The sequence below is a fragment of the Pogoniulus pusillus genome, chromosome 17, assembly GCF_015220805.1.
Source record: "Pogoniulus pusillus isolate bPogPus1 chromosome 17, bPogPus1.pri, whole genome shotgun sequence".
NCBI classification, from domain to species: Eukaryota; Metazoa; Chordata; class Aves; order Piciformes; family Lybiidae; genus Pogoniulus; species Pogoniulus pusillus.
The window spans coordinates 2,191,118-2,209,577 of NC_087280.1; the positions used below are offsets into that span (position 1 = coordinate 2,191,118).

Consider the following 18,460-nt stretch of genomic DNA (forward strand, 5'->3'; position numbering starts at 1 on the left):
ATGGGCTGCCCGGGGAGGTGGTGGAGTCGCCGTCCCTGGAGCTGTTCAAGGCAGGACTGGACGTGGCACTTGGTGCCATGGTCTGGCCTTGAGCTCTGTGCTAAAGGGTTGGACTTGGTCTGTGAGGTCTCTTCCATCCCTGATGATACTGTGACACTGTGACACTGTGACACTGTGACACTGTGACTCGTCCCAAGGGATCACATCTTGGTACCGACCACTCCTCGCTTCACCCCTCCCAAACCCTAATGTCACCGAGTGACTGCTTCTGTGCCCAACCCCTCTTTGTTTCCTGCAGGGAACGTGTTGAGAACACAACTCGTGCTGGAGAGACACAAGTGATGATCCAAAACCTGATGCCAGAGACAGTTTACGTCTTCCGCGTGGTGGCTCAGAACAAGCACGGCCCCGGAGAGAGCTCAGCGCCGCTCAAGGTGGCCACACAGCCCGAGGGTAAGCTGCACAGCTTGGCAGGGCCTGGGTTAGGAACTGGCTGGAGGGCTGAGCCCAGAGAGTGGTGGTGAATGGTGCCACATCCAGCTGGCAGCTGGCACTAGTGGTGTCCCTCAGGGATCAGTGCTGGGCCCCATCCTCTTTAACATCTTCATAGATGATCTGGATGAGGGCATGGAGTCAGGCATCAGCAAGTGTGCAGATGACACCAAGCTGGGGGCAGATGTGGCTGGGTTGGAGGGCAGAAGGACTCTGCAGCAGGACCTTGACCGCCTGCACAGATGGGCAGAGTCCAAGGGGATGGCTTCAATAGCTCCAAGTGCAGGGTGCTGCACTTTGGCCACAACAACCCCATGCAGAGATACAGGCTGAGGTCAGAGTGGCTGAGAGCAGCCAGACAGAGAGGGATCTGGGGGTGCTGATTGATACCCACCTGAACATGAGCCAGCAGTGTGCCCAGGTGGCCAAGAGAGCCAGTGGCATCCTGGCCTGCATCAGGAATGGTGTGGCCAGCAGGAGCAGGGAGGTCATTCTGCCCCTGTACTCTGCACTGGTTAGACCTCACCTTGAGTGCTGTGTTCAGTTCTGGGCCCCCCAGTTTAGGAGGGACACTGAGATGCTTGAGCGTGTCCAGAGAAGGGCAACGAGGCTGGGGAGAGGCCTTGAGCACAGCCCTACGAGGAGAGGCTGAGGGAGCTGGGATTGGTTAGCCTGGAGAAGAGGAGGCTCAGGGCAGACCTTATTGCTGTCTGCAACTACCTGAGGGGAGGTTGTGGCCAGGAGGAGGTTGCTCTCTTCTCTCAGGTGGCCAGCACCAGAAGGAGAGGACACAGCCTCAGGCTGTGCCAGGGGAGATTTAGGCTGGAGGTGAGGAGAAAGTTCTTCCCTGAGAGAGTCATTGGACACTGGAATGGGCTGCCCGGGGAGGTGGTGGAGTCGCCGTCCCTGGAGCTGTTCAAGGCAGGACTGGACGTGGCACTTGGTGCCATGGTCTGGCCTTGAGCTCTGTGCTAAAGGGTTGCACTTGATGATCTGTGAGGTCTCTTCCAGCCTTGGTGACACTGTGACACTGTGGTACTGTAATCACAGCTTGGAAGGGAGCCTCGGAGGGACCTGTCTTGGCCATGCCACCCTGCACTCAGCAGGGACACCTCTGACTAGGGCAGGTCGCTCAGGGCTGTGTTGTCTCCAGGGCTGGGGGAGCTCAGGCACATCTCTGGGCAGCCTGCTCCAGCGTTTCACCCTCCCAACAAAGGATTTCCTCCTGGTGTCCAACCCAAGCCTCCCCTGCTCCAGTTTCAAAACACTGCAGGCTCACAGGGTGTCAGGGGTTGGAAGGGACCCAAAGAGATCACAGGATCACACAGGATGACAGGGTGTCAGGGGTTGGAAGGGATCCAAAGGGATCACAGGATCACACAGGCTGACAGGGTGTCAGGGGTTGGAAGGGATCCAAAGAGATCACAGGATCACACAGGCTGACAGGGTGTCAGGGGTTGGAAGGGACCCAAAGAGATCACAGGATCACACAGGCTGACAGGGTGTCAGGGGTTGGAAGGGATCCAAAGAGATCACAGGATCACACAGGCTGACAGGGTGTCAGGGGTTGGAAGGGACACAAAGAGATCACAGGATCACACAGGCTGACAGGGTGTCAGGGGTTGGAAGGGACACAAAGAGATCATCGAGTCCAACCCCCCTGCCAGAGAAGGACCACACAGGTCTCTGCCAACCTGCTTACTTCTGTGGTTCTATGAGCAGTGCTGAGCACAGGGGCACAAGAACCTCCCTTGTCCTGCTGCCCACACTGCTCCTGAGCCAGCCCAGGATGCCATTGGCTCTGCTGCCCACACTATCACAGAGTCATAGAAGTAAACTGGCTGGGAAAGACCTCTAGCATCACCCAACACCTTCTAATTAACTAACCCATGGCACTGAGTGCCTCATCCAGCCTCTTTTTAAACACCTCCAGCCACAGCCACTCCACCACCTCCCTGGGCAGCCCATTCCAATGCCAATCACTCTCTCTGCCAGCAACTTCCTCCTCACAGCCAGCCCAGACCTGCCCTGCCACAGCTTCAGCCTGGGTCCCCTTCTTCTGTTGCTGCTTGCCTGGCAGCAGAGCCCAACCCCAGCTGGCTACAGCCTCCCTGCAGGCAGCTGCAGGCAGCAATCAGCTCTGCCCTGAGCCTCCTCTGCTGCAGGCTGCACCCCCCCAGCTCCCTCAGCCTCTCCTCACAGGGCTGTGCTCCAGGCCCCTCCCCAGCCTTGCTGCCCTTCTCCAAACACCTTCCAGCACCTCAGCAGCTCTCTGCAATGCAGGAGCCCAGAGCTGGACACAGCACTGCAGGGGTGGCCTGAGCAGTGCTGAGCACAGAGGCACAAGAACCTCCCTTGTCCTGCTGCCCACACTGCTCCTGAGCCAGCCCAGGATGCCACTGGCTCTGCTGCCCACCTGGGCACACTGCTAGGGCTGTGCTGGTTAAAGCCTCCAAACGTTCTGTTGTTCCAGATTGCCTCTGACTGAACGAGGCAGAAGGAATAGTTTAAGAAAATGCCAAGTTTGCTCAGATCCCTGAGGACCAAGGGAAGCTGACCCAGGGAGAAGCTACCTGCAGCAACTTATTGCAGCCCAGCAATGATTCCAGGGGAGCAGAAGGAAGCCAAACCGCTGCCCTTTCCCCGGCGCAGTGCCCCAAGCGGTGCTGAGCTGTGGGGAGATGCTCAGTGGGGCTTGGCTGTGGTGAAGTTGATGCTAGAGAAGATGGCAGGGGTGAGGCTGGTGACTAACAGGGCTTCATGCTTCCATTGCAGTTCAGCTCCCTGGGCCAGCACCCAACATCAGAGCCTATGCCACCTCGCCCACCTCCGTCACGGTCAGCTGGGAGACGCCGCTCTCAGGCAACGGAGAGATCCAGAACTACAAACTCTACTACATGGAGAAGGGGCAGGACACCGAGCAGGTAGGGTGGGCAGCTCCTGCACACTGCCATCAGCAGCTTTTTTTTTCCTTGCACAGAGTCACAGAACGTTGGAAAAGACCTGCAGGGTTGTGGTGTCCGACTCTTAACCCAGCCCTGCCTGGTGGCCGCTAAACCATGGCTGCATCTGCACGGCTTTGGGACCCTTCCAGGCGTGGGGGCTCCATCCCTAGCTTGAGGCTAGTGTTTTAGTGAGAGAGATCAGATTAGAGGCTGTGAAAAGGGAACAGTGGTGATGTCTGCTTCACTCCTAGGCTTGCTGGGATGTATCAAAGCAAGGACACAAAGAGAGGTAAGATAGAGGCTGTATCTGTCAGAGTTGGTGTCTTAGAATCAGGCAATCAGGCAGGTTGGGAGAGAGCTCCAAGCTCAGCCAGCCCAGCCTAGTACCCAGCCCTGGCCAGTCATAGACTCAAGCAGGTTGGCAGAGAGCTCCAAGCTCAGCCAGCCCAACCTAGCACCCAGCCCTGGCCAGTCATAGAATCAAGCAGGTTGGAAGAGAGCTCCAAGCTCAGCCAGCCCAACCTAGCACCCAGCCCTGGCCAGTCATAGACTCAAGCAGGTTGGCAGAGAGCTCCAAGCTCAGCCAGCCCAGCCTAGCACCCAGCCCTGGCCAGTCATAGACTCAAGCAGGTTAGAAGAGAGCTCCAAGCTCACCCAGCCCAGCCTAGCACCCAGCCCTGGCCAGTCATAGAATCAAGCAGGTTGGAAGAGAGCTCCAAGCTCAGCCAGCCCGACCTAGCATCCAGCCCTGGCCAATCATAGACTCAAGCAGGTTGGAAGAGAGCTCCAAGCTCAGCCAGCCCAACCTAGCACCCAGCCCTGGCCAGTCATAGACTCAAGCAGGTTGGGAGAGAGCTCCAAGCTCAGCCAGCCCAGCCTAGCACCCAGCCCTGGCCAATCATAGAACCAAGCAGGTTGGAAGACCACCTCCAAGGAGGGGGCAGCCACAAGCTCCCAGGGCAACCTGTGCCAGTCTCTCCCCACCCTCACTGGCAAGAGTTTCTTTCTAATCTCCAGTCTCAAGCTCCCCTCTCCCAGCTCAGAGCTGTTGCCTCTCATCCTGGCATTCCCAGCCCGTGTTGGAAGTCCCTCCCCAGCTCTCCTGTATCCCACTTCAGCTACTGGGAGGCTGCTCTAAGGTCTCCCTGGAGCCTTCTCTTCTCCAGGCTGAACAGCCCCAGGACTCTCAGCTTGTCCTCACAGGGGAGATGACTCCAACCCTCTGATCAGTGGCATTCTTAGATGTACAGAATACAGAAGGGATCCATTCCACTCACTCCAGAAAGAATGGAATAGAATGGAATAGAATCAGGCAGGTTGGAAGAGAGCTCCAGGCTCAGCCAGCCCAACCTAGCACCCAGCCCTGCCCAACCAACCAGACCATGGCACTAAGTGCCCCAGCCAGGCTTGGCTGCAACACCTCCAGCCACAGCCACTCCACCACCTCCCTGGGCAGCCCATTCCAGTGCCAATCACTCTGTGTTTTCTACCTGGGCTTCTGCTTGGATCTGTGTAACCCAACTAATCCTTCTGATTCCAGCAGAGCCAATGGCATCCTGGGCTGGCTCAGGAGCAGTGTGGGCAGCAGGACAAGGGAGGTTCAGCGCTGCTCAGGCCACCCCTGGAGTGCTGTGTCCAGTGCTGGGCTCCTCCATCGCAGAGAGATGCTGAGGTGCTGGAAGGTGTTTGGAGAAGGGCAGCAAGGCTGGGGAGGGGCCTGGAGCACAGCCCTGTGAGGAGAGGCTGAGGGAGCTGGGGGGGTGCAGCCTGCAGCAGAGGAGGCTCAGGGCAGAGCTGATTGCTGCCTGCAGCTGCCTGCAGGGAGGCTGTAGCCAGCTGGGGTTGGGCTCTGCTGCCAGGCAGCCAGCAGCAGAAGAAGGGGACCCAGGCTGAAGCTGTGGCTGGGCAGGTCTAGGCTGGCTGTGAGGAGGAAGCTGTTGTCAGAGAGAGTGATTGGCACTGGAATGGGCTGCCCAGGGAGGTGGTGGAGTGGCTGTGCCTGGAGGTGTTGAAGAAACCTGTGGCCCTGGCACTGAAGGCTCTGGTTTAGTGGCCATGGTAGTTGGGTTACAGTTGGACTTGATGATCTTGGAGGCCTTTTCCAACCTTAATGACTTTTTGCTTCTGTGACCTGTGGGTTCAATCTGCAGGTGCCACAGGGAGGTGTCATTCCTGCTGTGCACTTTGAGTAGGGCTCTGCTAAAGGTCTTAAGACATCTGCAGCCCCCAGCACAAGCAGCACATGGAAGTGTTGGAGCCAGTGCAGAGGAGGCCACCAAGATGCTGAGAGGGCTGCAGCAGCTCTGCTGTGAGCACAGGCTGAGAGAGTTGGGGCTGTGCAGCCTGGAGAAGAGAAGGCTTGGAGGAGACCTTGGAGTGGCCTTGCAGGGTCTGAAGGGGGCTGCAGGAAGGCTGGGGAGGGACTATGGACAAGATCTGGTGATGCCAGGATGAAGAGGAATGGGTTTGAAGTGGTAGAGAAGAGACTTAAAGTGGAAGTTAGGAAGAAGTTCTTGATAGTGAGGGTGGTGAGAGACTGGCACAGTTTGAGGGAGGTGAGACACAGGCACAGGTTTCCCAGGGTGGTTGTGGAGCACAGAAGCACATTGGGTGCTTCTGTGCTCCCCAACCTCCCTGGAGGTGTTCAGGACCAGCTTGGATGAGACCTTAAGGGACCTACTCTAGTAGTAGGTGTCCCTGCCTATGGCACAAGGAGGTTGGAACTGACTGAGCATTGAAGTCCCTTCCAACCTAACCCATTCTCTGATTCACTGAGTAGCAACCCTGCTCCTGCCCTTGCCTGACATGTTTGTTCCTTCCTGGGCAGGACATCGACGTGGGAGGGCTCTCCTACACCATCAATGGCTTAAAGAAGTACACAGAGTACAGCTTCAGAGTGGTGGCTTACAACAAGCATGGCCCTGGAGTGTCCACTCAGGACGTGGTGGTCCGAACCCTCTCCGACGGTAAGCAACCTTCCTCCACTTGATTTGTCTGTCCAGGGACCCCCCAAAACCCTGCTCAGTGAATTGCAGTCAATTTCCCACCAGGCTTTTGCTCCTCGTTGCCTTCTTTTATTCCTGATGTGGCTTTTGCTCCTCGTTGCCTTCTTTTATTCCTGGTGTGCTTTGTTGAATTGAAAGTGGTGAAAGGTTCCCTGGAGGCTTTCTGGAATGGGGGGAGGGGAGGGGGAGGAAAATTCCTCTACCTGTAAAGAATAAAGTACCTGGGGGTGTGATTAGGGAACAAGAGGCTCCTTCATTCCAACAGCAGGAGGTGATTTTCATGCTGGGTCTGCTCAGTATTAAGAGCAGATGTAGAAGCAGCAGTGTTGAATGCTTCAAGGTATGGTTTGGGTTTCGGTGCTGGAATGAACTGACTTCTGCAGGGGGTTGGGTTTGAACTGTGCTCATGTGGGCAGCTGTGGCATGGCTGTGTCACACACTGCAGCACAGACACTGCACCATGGCACTGAGTGCCTCCTCCATGGCACTGCCCCCAGCCCAACCCAGTCAGCCAGACCATGGTACCAAGTGCCTCATCCATGGCACTAAGTGCCTCTGAGCTCATCCAGCCCAAACTAACCTAGCAGCCAGCCCTGTCCAGTCAACCAGACCATGGCACTGAATGCCTCATCCTTGGCACTGCCTCCAAGCTCACACAGCCCAACCTAACCTAGCACCCAGCCCTATCCAATCAGCCAGACCATGGCACTGAGTGCCTCATCCATGACACTGCATCCAAGCTCACACAACCCAGCCCAACCTAGGAGCCAGCCCTGCCCAGTCAACCAGACCATGGCACTGAGTGCCTCATCCATGGCACTGCCTCCAAGCTCACACAGCCCAACCTAACCTAGCACCCAGCCCTATCCAATCAGCCTGACCATGGCACTGAGTGCCTCATCCATGACACTGCCTCCAAGCTCATCCAGCCCAACCTAGCACCCAGCCCTGGCTAACCAACCAGACCATGGCACCGAGTGCCTCATCCAGGCTAGGCTTCAACACCTCTAGGGAAGATGGGAGAGTTGGTATGGAAAAGTGCTGAATGTGATGGCTCTGAGCAGGACCTTTCCATATGAACCCTGCTTTACCTCAGGAAGCCTTAAAAGCCTGTACCTTAGGAACCTGCCCAGGCTGAACTCAAAGTGAGTTTGTTCTCTGCGAGGAAAAGACTCAAAGCTCCAAAGCCAGGCACCGGAGGTCGCTGAGTGCCTCAGGTGGAATTCTCTGCTTGCTTCACCTTGTGTCCTTAAAGTGGTTTGCACTGCCAGCTTTGGATGATGGTAGCCAGGAGCCAGTTGTGTGTGTGGAAACTTTGGAACTCCTGGAGTTGTAACTGCTTCAATCTTTGCAGTCCCCAGCGCTCCGCCGCAGAACCTGACGCTGGAGGCACGGAATTCCAAGGTAAGGTGCTGGGAATTCCCTCTCCCTTCGTGGCTAGGTGAAAGCTACCTGATCTCCTTCTATGATCAGGTGACTGCTTGGTGGATGTGGGGAGGCTGTGGATGTGCTCTGTCTGGACTTCAGCAAGGTCTTTGACACTGTCCCCCACAGCACACTGCTGGCTAAGCTGTCAGCCCATGGCTTGGATGGCAACACTCTGTGCTGGGTTAGGAACTGGCTGGAGGGCTGAGCCCAGAGAGTGGTGGTGAATGGTGCCACATCCAGCTGGCAGCTGGCACTAGTGGTGTCCCTCAGGGATCAGTGCTGGGCCCCATCCTCTTTAACATCTGCATAGATGATCTGGGTGAGGGCATGGAGTCAGTTATCAGCAAGTGTGCAGATGACACCAAGCTGGGGGCAGATGTGGCTGGGTTGGAGGGCAGAAGGGCTCTGCAGCAGGACCTTGACCACCTGGACAGATGGGCAGAGTCCAATGGGATGGTGTTCAATAGCTCCAAGTGCAGGGTGCTGCACTTTGGCCACAACAACCCCATGCAGAGATACAGGCTGGGGTCAGAGTGGCTGAGAGCAGCCAGACAGAGAGGGGTCTGGGGGTGCTGATTGATACCCACCTGAACATGAGCCAGCAGTGTGCCCAGGTGGCCAAGAGAGCCAGTGGCATCCTGGCCTGCATCAGGAATGGTGTGGCCAGCAGGAGCAGGGAGGTCATTCTGCCCCTGTACTCTGCACTGGTTAGACCTCACCTTGAGTGCTGTGTTCAGTTCTGGGCCCCCCAGTTTAGGAGGGACATTGAGATGCTTGAGCGTGTCCAGAGAAGGGCAACGAGGCTGGGGAGAGGCCTTGAGCACAGCCCTACGAGGAGAGGCTGAGGGAGCTGGGATTGGTTAGCCTGGAGAAGAGGAGGCTCAGGGCAGACCTTATTGCTGTCTGCAACTACCTGAGGGGAGGTTGTGGCCAGGAGGAGGTTGCTCTCTTCTCTCAGGTGGCCAGCACCAGAAGGAGAGGACACAGCCTCAGGCTGTGCCAGGGGAGATTTAGGCTCGAGGTGAGGAGAAAGTCCTTCCCTGAGAGAGTCATTGGACACTGGAATGGGCTGCCCGGGGAGGTGGTGGAGTCGCCGTCCCTGGAGCTGTTCAAGGCAGGACTGGACGTGGCACTTGGTGCCATGGTCTGGCCTTGAGCTCTGTGCTAAAGGGTTGGACTTGATGAGCTGTGAGGTCTCTTCCAACCCTGATGATACTGTGAGACTGTGTGATACTGTCTTAGATCAACTCCATTCTAGAGCTGCCTTGGGCCTTTCTTCTCCCCTGCTGCTTTTCAGCTGTCTGTCTGGGAGCTGCCCAGCAGGAGGAGGATCTGAACGTGGGGATGGAAGTGGTTCGAGCAGCTCCAGCGCAGCTGGGGACTGTCCCTGATGGAGTGGAGGCAGTGAGAGTGCACCAAAGCCTGCAGGCTGATTGCCAGGCAGGCTTCAGCAGGCAGAGGAGCCTGCAGCAGCAGAGCCCTGAATGCATTCCTGTCCATGAGCTGCTGTGTGTGCACACCTTTGTGCTGGCCTGGCCACTGCAGGGGAGGCACTCACAGGCTCACAGCAGGGTAGGGGCTGGAAGGGACCTCCAGAGATCATCGAATCCAACTGCCCTGCCAGAGGAGGAGCAGAGCATCTAGCACATCCTAGAACCTAACACATCCAGACAGGGATGGAAAGGCTCCAGAGGAGAAGACTCCACAGGGGACCCTCACAGGAGGCTCTAAGACCCTCACAGTAAAGAAGTCCTTCCTCAGGTTGAGGTGGAACTTCCTATGCTGGAGTTTGTTCCTCGTCCTGTCACAGGGCACAGCTGAGAAGAGTTTCTCCCCTCCCTCTTGACCTCCATCCCAATGATCTCCTTAGGGATTCTGATCAGGGAGTTGTTTTGTGAAGGCTGTTTTGATAAGCCCTTTCCCAGATCCCTGCTTCTGCTGCCTGTGGTGTTGAAAAGAAATCACAGGATGGTAGAGGCTGGAAGGGACCCAAGGTGAGCATCCAGTCCAACCCCCCTGCCAGAGCAGCACCACACAATCCAGCTCAGAGCACACAGGAACACATCCAGACAGGCCTGGAAAGGCTCCACAGAAGGAGACTCCACAACCTCTCTGGGCAGCCTGTGCCAGGGCTTTGGGACCCTTCCAGGCAAGAAGTTCCCCCTTGTGTTGAGCTGGAACCTCCTGTGCTGCAGCTTCCATCCACTGCTGCTGGTCCTAGCACTTCCTGCACAGATCAGAGAGCACAAACAGCAGTTTGTAAAGCTACCTGCCCAAGTGCAGCCTACCTGCAGATGAGAACCTGGGCAAAATGAAAGGCAAACCCCAGGAGCTCTGTGGGAAAGTGGAATCAGAAAGTCTGATAGGATTGAGGCACTTGGAAGTGAACTTCTCCAGGCCACATAGGTGACCTGCTGCTGAATCAGAGAGGTTTTGCTTTCTGCATCAGGCCTGTGGTCTCCTCTGGGCAAAGGGAGTCCTCTTTTAAGGCTGGGGAGGGGCCTGGAGCACAGCCCTGTGAGGAGAGGCTGAGGGAGCTGGGGGGGTGCAGCCTGCAGCAGAGGAGGCTCAGGGCAGAGCTCATTGCTGCCTGCAGCTGCCTGCAGGGAGGCTGTAGCCAGCTGGGGTTGGGCTCTGCTGCCAGGCAGCCAGCAGCAGCAGAAGGGGACCCAGGCTGAAGCTGTGGCAGGGCAGGTCTGGGCTGGCTGTGAGGAGGAAGTTCCTGGCAGAGAGAGTGATTGGCACTGGAATGGGCTGCCCAGGGAGGTGGTGGAGTCCCCATCTCTGGGGGTGTTAAAGGATGCTGGCTGAGGCACTTGGTTAGTTCATTAGAAGGTGTTAGGTGCTAGGTTGGGCTGGCTGATCCCAGAGGCCTTTCCCAACCTGGTTAATTCTGTGCTTCTGTCAGCCCTGTAGTGAAGCAGCAGCTGCCTGCTGTGCTGGAAATGAAGTGGTTTGACTTTGTGTTTGGAAAGGAGGAGCTGCTCCCTGGGTTCAGCAGCTGGAACAAACATGAGAAGCAGTCAAAGAATCACAGAATCAAGCAGGTTGGAAGAGAGCTCCAAGCTCAGCCAGCCCAACCTAGCACCCAGCCCTGCCCAACCAACCAGACCATGGCACTAAGTGCCCCAGCCAGGCTTGGCTGCAACACCTCCAGCCACGGCCACTCCACCACCTCCTTGGGCAGCCCATTCCCATGCCAATCACTCTCTCTGCCAGGAACTTCCTCCTCACAGCCAGCCCAGACCTGCCCTGCCACAGCTTCAGCCTGGGTCCCCTTCTTCTGCTGCTGGCTGCCTGGCAGCAGAGCCCAACCCCAGCTGGCTACAGCCTCCCTGCAGGCAGCTGCAGGCAGCAATGAGCTCTGCCCTGAGCCTCCTCTGCTGCAGGCTGCACCCCCCCAGCTCCCTCAGCCTCTCCTCACAGGGCTGTGCTCCAGGCCCCTCCCCAGCCTTGCTGCCCTGCTCCAAACACCTTCCAGCACCTCAGCATCTCTCTGCAATGGAGGAGCCCAGAGCTGGACACAGCACTGCAGGGGTGGCCTGAGCAGTGCTGAGCACAGGGGCACAAGAACCTCCCTTGCCCTGCTGCCCACACTGCTGCTGCTGGAGCTGAGCAGCACAGCTCAGGAGGTGTCACTCTGAAGGCATTCCGCTGGGGTAGCTGTAAACAGCATCAGCTTTTGGAACTGCTTCCCTACAGATTAGTCCTCAGACTGTTTCAGGGCTTTAAATGAGACTGTTCCTGTCCTTAGCTAATAGGCAGGGAGCAAATGAAAGCTCTCTGCCAGAGTTTGCTTCGTTAGGAGGCTTAGGAGATAGGTTGGACTCGATGCCCTCCAAGCTGTTTCCCAACCCGGTTAGTTCTGTCGGCACCTCTGTCTGTCTGTCTGTCTGCTCTTCAGGGCAGTCTTGGCACTGGTTCCTCTGGCTGCATGGCATGTCATGGCTTTGTCCCCCCTTTCTGCCTCCCACAGAGCATCATGCTGCACTGGCAGCCCCCTCCTGCAGGCACCCAGAGCGGGCTGATCACCGGCTACAAGATCCGCTACCGCAAAGCGTCGCGCAAGAGCGAGGTGACGGAGAGCATCGGAGGCACCCAGCTCTTCCAGCTCATCGAAGGTCAGCAGCTCAGCCAGCCCCTCAGGGCCTTGGAGAGGGTTGAGCCTCACAGGCAGTGGGGTTCTAGACTTGGCAGGCTCAAATGGAAGCAGTTAAAGTGGGTGGGTTTGGGGCTGTGAAGCGCTGGCTGGGGGGGGGAAGTGAGATCTGCGGAGATCTGGCAGCCTGGTTGCTAGCTCTGGGTGTACCACATGAACCATAGCACCACAGAATCAAGCAGGTTGGAAGAGACCTCCAAGATCATCCAGCCCAACCTATCCCCCAGCCCTAACCAGTCAACCAGACCATGGCACTAAGTGCCTCATCCAGGCTTTTCTTGACCGCCTCCACGGATGATGACTCCACCACCTCCCTGGGCAGCCCATTCCAATGCCAATCACTCTCTCTGGGATGAACTTCCCCTGGTGAAGAGGGACTGGAATCTGCTGGAGAAGGTCCAACAGAGGGCTACAAGGATAATTAGGGGACTGGAGCATTCTTCCAACCTGGTTGATTCTATGATTTTGATGAGGAGAGGCTGAGAGACCTCTTGGAGGTGTTCCAGGTGGGGTTGGGCTCTGCTGCCAGGCAGGCAGCAGCAGAAGAAGGGGACCCAGGCTGAAGCTGTGGCAGGGCAGGTCTGGGCTGGCTGTGAGGAGGAAGTTGTTGTCAGAGAGAGTGATTGGCATTGGAATGGGCTGCCCAGGGAGGTGGTGGAGTGGCTGTGGCTGGAGGTGTTGGAGCCAAGCCTGGCTGGGGCACTTAGTGCCATGGTCTGGTTGGTTGGACAGGGCTGGGTGCTAGGTTGGGCTGGAGAGCTTGGAGCTCTCTTCCAACCTGCTTGGCTCTATGACTGGCCAGGGCTGGGTGCTAGGTTGGGCTGGCTGAGCTTGGAGCTCTCTTCCAACCTGCTTGGCTCTATGACTGGCCAGGGCTGGGTGCTAGGTTGGGCTGGCTGAGCTTGGAGCTCTCTTCCAGCCTGCTTGAGTCTATGACTGGCCAGGGCTGGGTGCTAGGCTGGGCTGGCTGAGCTTGGAGCTCTCTTCCAACCTGCCTGATTCTATGATTCTACGATTCCTGACCTGCTCGAGTGGCTGTGGTGGGGTGAAAGGCTTCTAGAACCCATACTTCCATGTGAAACTGTGATTCCTCCACTGCCAGCTGGAATTCCAGTGCTGCTAGCTGGGATGCTCTTTGTCCCTTAGGTCTGGAACGAGGCACAGAGTACAGCTTCCGAGTGGCTGCCCTGACTGTGAACGGCACCGGTCCAGCGACCGACTGGGTGTCAGCAGAGACCTTTGAGAGCGACCTGGATGGTAAGAGCAGAAGTGGGAATGGCTTTTGTGACCTCAAACCCAGCAGAACTCCTGGGCACCAGAGCAGGGGAAAGGTCTGGTGGCCTCTTGTGAAGGCAAACCTGATTCTCTTCTGTTGTTTTTAACCAGAGGCACAACTGATCCTCAACTTAATACCTGTCCTCTCCTTGCTCCTCACCTTAATACCTGCCCTCTCCTTGCTCCTCAGCTTAATACCTGTCCTCTCCTTGCTCCTCAGCTTAATACCTGTCCTCTCCTTGCTCCTCAGCTTAATGCCTGTCCTCTCCTTGCTCCTCAGCTTAATACCTGTCCTCTCCTTGCTCCTCAGCTTAAAACCTGCCCTCTCCTTGCTCCTCAGCTTAATACCTGTCCTCTCCTTGCTCCTCAGCTTAATACCTGTCCTCTCCTTGCTCCTCAGCTTAATACCTGTCCCCTCCTTGCTCCTCAGCTTAATGCCTGCCCTCTCCTTGCTCCTCAGCTTAATGCCTGTCCTCTCCTTGCTCCTCACCTTAATACCTGTCCTCTTCTTGCTCCTCAGCTTAATACCTGCCCCCTCCTTGCTCCTCAGCTTAATACCTGCCCCCTCCTTGCTCCTCAGCTTAATACCTGCCCCCTCCTTGCTCCTCAGCTTAATACCTGCCCTCTTCTTGCTCCTCAGCTTAATACCTGTCCTCTTCTTCCTTGCTCTCCATTGAATCATTGAATAGAATCCAAGAATGGTTTAGGTTGGAAGGGATCTCAAGGATCAGCCAGTTCCAACTCCCCTGTCCCATAGGCAGGGACATCTCCCACTAGAACAGGTCCCTCAAGGCCTCATCCAACCTGGTCCTGAACACCTTCAGGGAGGTTGTGGAGCACAGAAGCACCCAATGTGATCTTTGATCACATTGGGTGCTTCTGTGCTCCACAACCTCCCTGGGCAACCTGTGCCAGTGTCCCACCACCCTCAACCTGTGCCAGTGTCCCACCACCCTCAACCTGTGCCTGTGTCTCCATCATCCTCAACCTGTGCCTGTGTCTCACCACCCTAACTCCAAAGAACCCTGGAACAGGCTGCCCAGGAGGGTTGTGGAGTCTCTCCCTCTCTGGAGATACTCCAGCTCCACCTGGATGTGTTGCTGTGTGATCTGCTCTGGGTGCTCCTGTTCTGCAGGGAGGATGGAACTGGATGAGCTTTGGAGGTCCCTTCCAGCCCCTGGCATTCTGTGGTGCTGTGATGTCTCCTGCCTTTACAGACCCTCCAGCTGAGGTTCCTTCACCCCTGGAGAGCTGTTGGCCTGTACCAAGCATGGCTCAGGAACTCAGCATCATAGAATCACAGAATCAGGCAGAGTTGGAAGGCAGCACAAGGAGCAGGCAGTGCCAACCCCTCTGCCATGCCCAGGGACACCCTACCCTAGAGCAGCCTGACCACAGCCTCAGCCAGCCTGGCCTCAAACACCTCCAGGGAGGTGGTGGAGTGGCTGTGGCTGGAGGTGTTGCAGCCAAGCCTGGCTGGGGCACTTAGTGCCATGGTCTGGTTGGTTGGGCAGGGCTGGGTGCTAGGTTGGGCTGGGTGAGCTTGGAGCTCTCTTCCAACCTGGGTGATTCTATGATTCTGTGGTCTGGTTGATTGGCCAGGGCTGGGTGCTAGGCTGGACTGGCTGAGCTTGGAGCTCCCTTCCAACCTGCCTGATTCTATGACTCTGCTTCTATGACTCTATGACTCTTTGATTCTCCCTGGCTCTGCTGGCCACACTCCTCTTGACACCTCCCCCAGGATCCCACTGGCCTTCTTGGCTACAAGGGCACATTGCTGGCCCATGCAGGACTTGCTCTGAGAAGCAGACCTGACACTTGCTGTCCTTTCTGTTTCAGAGATGTGTCTGTCAAGATCCATCAGTGTACAAAACCACCTTCTTCTGGTGGTTGGGGTCCTTTGCTCTCACTTGCACAATAAAACCCTCTCCTCTGGGTCCTACTCATTTCAACTGAGACCCAGGGTGAGCAGCACTGCATTTAACCTCCCTAGCTCCTAGGTCTCCATGTCCTGGGCATGATTGAAGAGAAATGCCTTGATTCCCCTCTTTTCCCTCCACAGAGACTCGGGTGCCTGAGGTGCCAAGCTCCCTGCACGTCCGCCCGCTGGTCACCAGCATCGTGGTCAGCTGGACCCCACCTGAGAACCAGAACATCGTGGTGAGAGGCTATGCCATAGGCTATGGCATTGGCAGCCCTCATGCCCAGACCATCAAGGTGGACTATAAGCAGAGGTACTACACCATTGAGAACTTAGGTGAGTGGAAGAACAGCAGCACCTGGGCTCTACCTTTCCTTGGTTTTCTGGTTGTGGTGTTACGTGGAAATGTTGGAGCCAGCCCAGAGGTGGCCACAAGGATGAGGGAGGTTGTTCTGCTCCTGTGCTCAGCACTGCTCAGGACACCCCTGCAGTGCTGTGTCCAGTGCTGGGCTCCTGCATTGCAGAGAGCTGCTGAGGTGCTGGAAGGTGTTTGGAGAAGGGCAGCAAGGCTGGGGAGGGGCCTGGAGCACAGCCCTGTGAGGAGAGGCTGAGGGAGCTGGGGGGGTGCAGCCTGCAGCAGAGGAGGCTCAGGGCAGAGCTGATTGCTGCCTGCAGCTGCCTGCAGGGAGGCTGTAGCCAGCTGGGGTTGGGCTCTGCTGCCAGGCAGCCAGCAGCAGAAGAAGGGGACCCAGGCTGAAGCTGTGGCAGGACAGGTCTGGGCTGGCTGTGAGGAGGAAGTTCCTGGCAGAGAGAGTGATTGGCACTGGAATGGGCTGCCCAGGGAGGTGGTGGAGTGGCTGTGGCTGGAGGTGTTGCAGCCAAGCCTGGCTGGGGCACTTAGTGCCATGGTCTGGTTGGTTGGGCTGGGCTGGGTGCTAGGTTGGGCTGCCCAGGGAGGTGGTGCAGTCACTGTCCCTGCAGGTGTTGAATCCAAGCCTGGATGGGGCACTTAGTGCCATGGTCTAGTTGACTGGATAGGGCTGGGTGCTAGGTTGGGCTGGCTGAGCTTGGAGCTCTCTTCCAACCTGCTTGCTTCTATGAAAGGTGATGGACTGCCCAGGATAGCTGGATGGGATGGGCTGCCCAGGGAGGTGGTGCAGCCACCATCCCTGCAGGTGTTTGAGGAGAGCTTGGATGTGGCACCTGGTGGCATGGCTTAGCTGCTGCCCTGCTGGCAGGTCCTAGGCTGCACTGGATGAGCTCGGAGGTCTTTTCCAGCCTCAGTGATTCTGTGATGGGCTGCCTGGGAAGGTGGTAGAGTCTCCATCCCTGGAGGTGTGTAAAAGGAGGCTGGCTGAGGCACTCAGTACCATGGGTTAGTTAATCAGAAGGGTTAGGTGATAGGTTGGACTCACTGATCCTAGAGGTCTCTTCCAACCTGGTTAATTCTGTGATTCACAACTAACTTTGGGGGAGAAAGTAAACTAGTGCCTGTGTGAAGGAGTGGAGAAGAGGTTTCACTAACAGCTTGCCCTCAAATGATGTTTTTCTTCCCCCCCCCACCCCCTTTCCTCAGACCCCAGCTCCCACTATGTGATAACTCTGAAGGCCTTTAACAACGTGGGCGAAGGAATCCCTCTGTACGAGAGCGCCGTGACCAGACCCCACTCAGGTAAAGGCCAAGGGCTGCCTTCAGCTCCTTGCAAGCCATCACCCTGTGGAGCAGTGCTGGAATGGGATGCTGTGTCCTGCAGGATCATCAAATGCCCTCCACTTCTCCAGCTGTTTGGCCTTGCTCTTGGGGTGCATGCCTGGCGTGGTTTGGGTTGGTTTAGTTAGATCTGTGGCTCACAAAACCTCCCTCTCAGCTTAGCTGGGGATGTTCTTGCTGCAGAAAGGTAGCATCATGAGCTGGGGGCAGGGCTAAAGACAGGGCCCTAGGGACAGATGAGAGCTTTTTACCTCACTCACCCTGAGATTTGGAACGAGTTGCCTGCATTTTCTTTACCCAGGTCTCCATCTGCACTCAGACTAAACAATGTCTTGGCATTTTGTTGGGGTTGTTTCAACCTGAAGCAGAGAAATGTCTTTGCCAGCAAGAGCTGTGGCTCATTGTGCTCCCTCATAAGGCTCTTGGCATGACCCTAAGCTGCTTAGTGCCATGGTCTGGTTGGTTGGGCAGGGCTGGGTGCTAGGTTGGGCTGGCTGAGCTTGGAGCTCTCTTCCAACCTGCTTGATCCTATGACTGGTCAGTGCTGGGTGCTAGGTTGGGCTGGCTGAGCTTGGAGCTCTCTTCCAACCTGCTTGAGTCTATGACTGGCCAGAGCTGGGTGCTAGGTTGGGCTGGCTGAGCCTGGAGCTCTCTTCCAACCTGCTTAAGTCTATGACTGGCCAGGGCTGGGTGCTAGGTTGGGCTGGCTGAGCTTGGACCTCACTTCCAACCTGCTTGAGTCTATGACTGGCCAGGGCTGGGTGCTAGGTTGGGCTGGCTGAGCTTGGAGCTCTCTTCCAACCTGCTTCATGCTATGATTCTATGATTGCCCTCAGCCTTTAAAAGATGTTGGGAGTGGCTTTTATCAAGTGGCATAAGAAGAGCTGCAGCTCTTTTCCCACCTCCTTGTTGCCTAGAAGAGGAATGTGAGCAGTCTGAGACCAAGTGAAAATTCCTGCATGTTTGGGGTTCTCAAGTTGAGTGCAGTGAGCAGTGATAGTGCAGTGAGCAGTGATGTGGTGAGGTGGATCTCTGGGGTTCTCAGGCTGAATGCAGTGAGCAGTGAGGTGGTGAGGTGGATCTTTGGGGTTCTCAGGCTGAATGCAGTGAGCAGTGAGGTGGATCTTTGGGGTTCCCAGGCTGAATGCAGTGAGCAGTGATGTGGTGAGGTGGATCTCTGGGGTTCCCAGGCTGAATGCAGTGAGCAGTGATGTGGTGAGGTGGATCTTTGGGGTTCCCAGGCTGAATGCAGTGAGCAGTGAGGTGGTGAGGTGGACCTTTGGGGTTCCCAGGCTGAATGCAGTGAGCAGTGATGTGGTGAGGTGGATCTTTGGGGTTCCCAGGCTGAATGCAGTGAGCAGTGATGTGGTGAGGTGGATCTTTGGGGTTCCCAGGCTGAATGCAGTGAGCAGTGATGTGGTGAGGTGGATCTTTGGGGTTCCCAGGCTGAATGCAGTGAGCAGTGAGGTGGATCTTTGGGGTTCCCATGCTGAATGCAGTGAGCAGTGATGTGGTGAGGTGGAT

General features: G+C 56.6%; 1 protein-coding gene across 8 annotated transcripts in view; it reads left to right on the top strand.

Moving 5' to 3' along the window:
- NEO1 (neogenin 1) overlaps positions 1-18,460 on the top strand; it is a 311,645-nt gene that overhangs the window by 212,911 nt on the left and 80,274 nt on the right. For all 8 annotated transcript variants that reach the window (XM_064157224.1, XM_064157230.1, XM_064157225.1 and 5 more), the window contains 8 exons: positions 299-453; positions 3,268-3,416; positions 6,265-6,403; positions 7,797-7,846; positions 11,847-11,991; positions 13,176-13,286; positions 15,367-15,561; positions 16,802-16,897. In XM_064157224.1, the coding sequence (XP_064013294.1) occupies positions 299-453; positions 3,268-3,416; positions 6,265-6,403; positions 7,797-7,846; positions 11,847-11,991; positions 13,176-13,286; positions 15,367-15,561; positions 16,802-16,897 (1,040 nt within the window). The remainder of the gene's footprint in view (positions 1-298; positions 454-3,267; positions 3,417-6,264; positions 6,404-7,796; positions 7,847-11,846; positions 11,992-13,175; positions 13,287-15,366; positions 15,562-16,801; positions 16,898-18,460) is intronic.